General features: G+C 42.6%; 1 protein-coding gene across 1 annotated transcript; it reads left to right on the top strand.

The window, feature by feature from the left end:
* The first annotated feature begins 538 nt into the window (after positions 1 to 538).
* On the top strand, positions 539 to 5,565 carry LOC132827101 (neurofilament heavy polypeptide-like). The gene is made up of 3 exons (XM_060843582.1): positions 539 to 1,602; positions 2,165 to 2,289; positions 3,216 to 5,565. Exons 1-3 carry the CDS (start codon positions 559 to 561, stop codon positions 5,197 to 5,199), a joined length of 3,153 nt encoding a protein of 1,050 aa, XP_060699565.1. The 5' UTR covers positions 539 to 558; the 3' UTR covers positions 5,200 to 5,565.
* The last annotated feature ends 1,243 nt before the right edge of the window (positions 5,566 to 6,808 follow it).

The following is a 6,808-nucleotide window of genomic DNA, read 5'->3' as shown; positions in this document are numbered from 1 at the left end:
AACTTTTACAAGCGCTAATACATGCATGCACATTGAGGTACATGATACAACTATTTTACAATGGCTTCAATTCATCAGAGTTGGTGTGGTGGTACATTTAAAAACTGAATAATTAATGGCGATGCGGAATTTATTAAAAGATCAGAACAAAACGTGAAGTAACAGCCAACGGATCTTTTATTTTGGTCACCAGCAATATCATTAAACCTGACCCAGACTGACCGTCACGTTTTCACATGATTATCAGAAAATAATGAAATTCCCAGATCTGCAGTTGCATGCAATTGGGATGGGGTGGGGGAGAATTTTAATCGGAATTTGTGTAGCTACCTTTGTCTGTAGATAGAAGTGAGTGTAACCTGGTCTGGTTAAGGTAGTTACATGTCGACACACAGGAGACGGGGTGTGGGGGTTACTGGAGAGGCATCTTCAGCAGATTGGCGAGCTGAGACGTCGCTGGAATACGGTTCCTGCCAACTTCGCACATTCTGCGGCGTATAAAAGGCGCAGCCTCCTCCCTCCGTGTGCCACTGCAGTGCGAGCCCTTCCCGCGGTGCGATGAGTTACAGCCTGGACACCATGCTCAGCGCCAGCTCTTACCGCAGGGCGCTGGGGGGAGATGCGGCCCGCTTGGCCACCTCCCGCTCCCCGGCCTCGCTCTCCAGCAGCGGCTTCTACACGCACAGCTGGTCCCGCAGCTTGGGCTCGGCGCCGTCCTCCAAACGGGCGGCGGCGGCGGGCGGCTTCGGCTCGCTGGTGACCGTCTCCGGCGACAGCCTGGGCGAGACGGCGCTCCTGAACGGCGAGACGCGGGCGCGCAACGAGAAGGAGCTGCTGCAGGCCCTGAACGACCGCTTCGCCACCTACATCGACAAGGTGAGGAGCCTGGAGCAGCAGAACAAGAACCTGGAGGCCGAGGCGGCGTCGCTGAGGCAGCAGCAGGCGGGCCGCTCCGCCATCGGGGAGATGTACGAGCGGGAAATCCGGGACCTCCGCACCCTGGTGGCGCAGGTCAGCAACGACAAGGCGCAGCTGCAGCTCGAGCAGGAGCACCTGGAGGAGGACATCCAGCACATCCGGCAGCGGCACGAGGACGAGAGCCGCCTGCGCGAGGAGATCGACGCCAGCGTCCGCGCGCTCGCCAAGCACACCGAGGACGCCGGCCTGCTGAAGCTCGAGCTGTCCAAGCGGCTGCAGTTCCTCAGCGACGAGGCGTCCGCCATGCGCGCCGGCCACCAGGACGAGGTGCGCGAGCTGCTGAGTCAGATCCAGGGCTCGCCGGTCACCCTGGAGGTCAGGGACTCGCTCAAGTCGGACATCACCGCCGCCCTGCGCGAGATCCGCGCCCAGATGGAGGGCCAGGCCGTCACCACCAGCAGCCAGACCGAGGAGGTCTTCAGGGTCAAGCTGGAAAAGCTCAACCAGGCCGCCAAGGTCAACACGGACGCCATCCACGCGGCGCAGGACGAAATCCTGGAGTACCGCAGGCACCTGCAGTCCAAGAACACCGAGCTGGAGACTCTGAAAGGAACCAAAGACTCCCTGGAGAGGCAGATGTACGAGATGGAGGACAGGCACAATGCAGACCTCTCCACCTACCAGGTAGGCATTGCATCTTCTTCAGTGACCCAAATCCTCCCCCCCCACCAAACCCCCCACAAGCATTTCAGGAAAAAAAAAGGAAGTTTTATTCATTGTATTTTCTTGCAATCTATTTAAATTCGTTAAACTTTGTTTTTGTAATTAGCAATAAAATTCGTTAAACTTTACAACGCCTCACATGGAATTGCGAAAAAGGTCATCAAACCTTTAGAATTGGTCTTGGGAAAGTACTTGGGTTGTGCTGTTTAGCATCAAAGTAAACTTTGACTTGGAGGTGCTGGTGTTGGACAAAGTTTTAAAAATCACACAACTCCCGATGAAGGAGCAGCGCTCCTAAAGCTAGTGCTTCCAGATAAACCCGTTGGGCTATAACCTGGTGTTGTGTGAATTTTTTCAACTTTTAATTAAACTTTCATATCTCACACGGAATCGCGTTTTTTTAAAAAAAACTTAAGTTTCCCAAGTGTTCACGTTCACCCAGCCTCAGAGTCGGATTTCACAACAGCTGAAAGGTTTCGATGCGCCTAACGATTCGTTTCTGTAAACATGTTTGTCGTTCTAGGAAGCGGCCCAGCAACTGGAAAACGAATTGAGGAACATAAAGTGGGAAATGGCCGCGCAACTCAGGGAATACCAAGATTTGCTCAATGTTAAAATGGCTTTGGATATTGAAATTGCAGCCTACAGGTAAATGTGCTGTGTGGATATGTCCAGTGCAAACTGACGTTACACGAGCGAGTTTGAGAGAAATTGGTCTAAATGTCAAAGGAACGGACAATAAGGCAATGGCGCACAACATACACACACATATATAAAATGTTTCAATGGATTTAGGTATAGGCCAGCTGATACAAAGATTCAAGATACTGAGGACAAATAAAGGAAGGGAGAAAGTGTGTGTCCGGAACAAATCATCTCAACTCTGAGACTGAGGGGTGATGTTATAGAGGTTTACGAAATCATGAGAGGCATGGATAGGGTGACAGCTGAAGTTTCTCTGGGTAGGGGAGTCCAAAACAAAGGTATCTGCATGGGAATGTGAATAGGAAGGGTTTGGAGGATACAGGTCAAAACCTGGCAAATGGGACTAGATTAATTAAGGATATCTGGTTGGCATGGATGAGTTGGACCGAAGGGTCTGTTTCCATGCTGTGCAGCTCTGATTCCTAATATATATATACACTAGATAATTGTGCTTAAATAATGTAGTAATTATAACGTTAGTTTGGTGCAATAATAGATACGTAGAATGGACATTACATAATGGTTGCTAGGTTTCCAAATTTTGGAAACCTAATCGGGAAGCATCAGAAAAGAAAGGGAGACAAATAATAAATTGAATTTGAATGAAAAATGATATTGAATGAAAACAAAACTAGAAATAACTAAAAGGTGAGTTAGGAAGATGTGATGGATTAGTTTGAACCCTGTTTTGTTTCAGACACCCATCTACAGTGTGTTCCTAGAATTTTCCAACATTTGCTTTGTGTTGAGTACTCCTTGCCTTTTAACTGTAATGAGCAAACAGTGTTTTTGATGAAAAAGGAACAGAACATTAAATTTGCAGGCAACTTTATTATCAATAATAATCATTGTTACTTTCTTTTGGAAAGGAAACTCCTGGAAGGTGAAGAGTCAAGGTTTATTGGGACACCCCCTTACCCTTACATAGATCATAAAGTTCCTACATTGCCAAACCATATTAAACCCAAGACTGTAGAAAAGCTCAAGCCAGAGGACAAAGGTAAAGATCTTGTAGAAGAACAAATGGATGAAAAGACTGAAGAAACAACCAAAGAAACAGAAATAGCTGAAGAAGGAAAGGAAGATGAGGAGAAAACTTCAAAGGATGATGAACAGGCAGAATCTGAAGAAGCAGCAGAGGAAGAGGTTGAAAAAGCAGAGAAGAGTGACCAAGAAACAAAATCTGATGAAGAAGCTGTGAAAGAGAAAGACACAACGACTGAAGAAGTTGAAGAGGGTAAAGCAAAATCAACTGTAATTGTCAAAGAGAGAGAAAAAATTATAGAGGAAGAAGACGAAAAGGAGCAACCAAAGAAAAAGCAAGAAGCAGATTCTACCAAAGACCAAAAGGAACCAGCAGACAAAATTAAACCTGTTGAACCTACTCCAAAAGTTAAAGAAGATAAGGAGAAAGACAAAACAGAAGAGGAGGCAGAACCTAAAGAAACAAAAGTAGAAAAGGAAAAAGAGGCCAAGAAACCTTCTAAATTAGATGACGTTGAAAAAGAAAAAGAAGCAAAACCAAAACATAAGGATGAAGAAAAGAAAGAGACAAAACCAGAGCCCAAACCTGAGGAAAAGAAAGAGGTGAAACCAGAGCCCAAACCTGAGGAAAAGAAAGAGACTAAACCAGTGCCTAAAGCTGAGGAAAAGAAAGAGACTAAACCAGAGCCCAAAGCTGAGGAAAAGAAAGAGACTAAACCAGAGCCCAAAGCTGAGGAAAAGAAAGAGACAAAACCAGAGCCCAAAGCTGAGGAAAAGAAAGAGGTGAAACCGGAGCCCAAAGCTGAGGAAAAGAAAGAGACAAAACCAGAGCCTAAAGCTGAGGAAAAGAAAGAGGTGAAACCAGTGCCTAAAGCTGAGGAAAAGAAAGAGACAAAACCAGAGCCCAAAGCCCAAGAAAAGAAAGAGACAAAACCAGAGCCTAAAGCTGAGGAAAAGAAAGAGACAAAACCAGAGCCCAAAGCTGAGGAAAAGAAAGAGACAAAACCAGAGCCTAAAGCTGAGGAAAAGAAAGAGGTGAAACCAGTGCCTAAAGCTGAGGAAAAGAAAGAGACAAAACCAGAGCCCAAAGCCCAGGAAAAGAAAGAGACAAAACCAGAGCCCAAAGCTGAGGAAAAGAAAGAGACAAAACCAGAGCCCAAAGCTGAGGAAAAGAAAGAGACAAAACCAGAGCCCAAAGCCGAGGAAAAGAAAGAGACAAAACCAGAGCCCAAAGCTGAGGAAAAGAAAGAGACAAAACCAGAGCCCAAAGCTGAGGAAAAGAAAGAGACGAAACCAGAGCCTAAAGCTGAGGGAAAGAAAGAGACAAAACCAGAGCCCAAAGCTGAGGAAAAGAAAGAGGTGAAACCAGTGCCTAAAGCTGAGGAAAAGAAAGAAACAAAACCAGAGCCTAAAGATGAAGCTAAAGAAAAGAAAGGCACTTCTGTACCTCAGCCTATGCCTCAAACGAAGATTGAAAAAACAGAACCATCAAAAGAAGAATCAAAGAAAAGTACAAAAGTAGAACCCACTACACCAGATCCCACAATAAAAGTAAAGGAAGCTGAGAAAACAGAAGCTAAAGACAAAGTAACCGATCAAAGTAAAGAGAGTAAAAAAGAAACAAAGGATGAAGTAACAGAAACAGTAAAAAAAACAGAAGTGAAGAAATCTACCCCAGAATCAACTAACATTCAAAAAGACAAAGAAGCAGTAAAAGAACAAATTAGTAAGGAATCTGTAAAGGCAAAAGTATCTGAAGTTAAGGAAGAAACACAAGTTAAAGACGACAAAGAGGGAAAGTCAGAAAAGTCTTCCAGTACTAAAGAAGAGACCAAAACAACAGACAAAACTAAAAAAGCAGAGGAATAAAAGGCAGAACGATTGTATTGTGGAGACAAAAGAATCACCAAAGAAATGCTAGCTCAAGGAAAGCAGTGAATAATATGAAAAAGTGGTTATGATAATATTGTACCTTGTTATGATACAAGGGTCAGGTAAGCAATAGGTATTCACAAGAGAGGCAGTCAAATGCATTATGGTAACTTATAGAGCAGAATGTGATGTATGCCGAATGCTAAGCACTTGCACTTGAAGAGTGTGAATCATTATCCTGCCTCAGTAATAAGTGCATTTAACATGACTGATCATATGAGGTATATCACCTAAAGATCAAGTTTATTTGCTGATTTATGTTAATCAATTAACACAACAGTCATGAATTTAAGTAAGATAAAACACATCCTCCATCTAAAATGTGCACCAAACAACTGTCAATTATCACAATGTGCAATATATAAATAAAGAGCTTAACAGATACAATGTGCCTCTGAAGTATGTATGACTACCAATGCATATTGACATAATTAAAAATATGTATAATGATAACACAATAAACAATTGCATTTTCTTTGAATAAAACAGCAATTTTGTTCTAGGAACATATTTTCTTAAGATCGAGCATGTACAGTATTTGTGTTTTTGTCAGGAACAATTCTTTTTCTTTGTAACAAGTATTGGGCAAGGCATCACAATATTAACTCGATTAGATTCATCATATGTGAAAATGACGTACCCCATTAAAAGGAGGGAGAAGGGAAAGTGATGTGCTGACAGTATATACAAAATATGGTAATATTTAAACAAGTGTGAAAGTCAGACAATCTTGTGGAAAATAATTTGCTTGATTGGTGTGAATTTACAATATATTAAAGGCTTCAGTTGTCACACTTCAGTCTATTTAAGCTAATAGGTAACACTCACAGTAACGGTACTGCCTGTATTGCTGCAAACTGGAAGAAGAATCGAATGATCATATAGTTTGTAACTCTAATCTACTTCAGAGCCAGCAGATCTCAGCACAGTAGAGCAAACACTACACTGAGATAAACCATGAATAAGGACTTAGGAGATTCACCAGGTTTTTAAATAATTCAGGCAAATCTTATAAGAAAAATAAGTTTCACAGATCTAAAAGAAATAATCTTTCCCCAAGATATGATCTAGCTAAACGTCAATGAAGTAACTTTACCTAATTGGCATTTGAATATGTACTTAAAATTAAATATAAATATTATAGCAGTCAAGACAAATTTGAACATCAGGACAGCTATCAACTTACAATCTTTCAGCTACAGATCTGGCTGAACTAAAAGTATGCTGCTTGTGTACCAAGAGCATCAGTGGATAAATGTATTGTGACATTGTGATACAAGATGTAAATAGCTTCCTGACTAGAAACCTGTTCTGTCTTAAGTTTATTGTGTTGTGTTATAATTAGTATCAGAAAGGGACAAAGCTGCATTTTCAATCTCCCATACTGTGAGACTAAGTCTGAAGTGAGTTCCAGCGGACAACATTTGACTGATTACCAATAGTCACTGTTTAGTTTGTATTAAGGAATTATCATTTTAGGAAAAGTACAAGAGCCTTTTATTCTTGCTGAACCATGACCTGGAAAGTGTTGGATTTAGAATGAAAC

Source organism: Hemiscyllium ocellatum, chromosome 24 (assembly GCF_020745735.1).
Source record: "Hemiscyllium ocellatum isolate sHemOce1 chromosome 24, sHemOce1.pat.X.cur, whole genome shotgun sequence".
NCBI classification, from domain to species: Eukaryota; Metazoa; Chordata; class Chondrichthyes; order Orectolobiformes; family Hemiscylliidae; genus Hemiscyllium; species Hemiscyllium ocellatum.
This window is presented reverse-complemented; position numbering and strand designations above follow the sequence as displayed.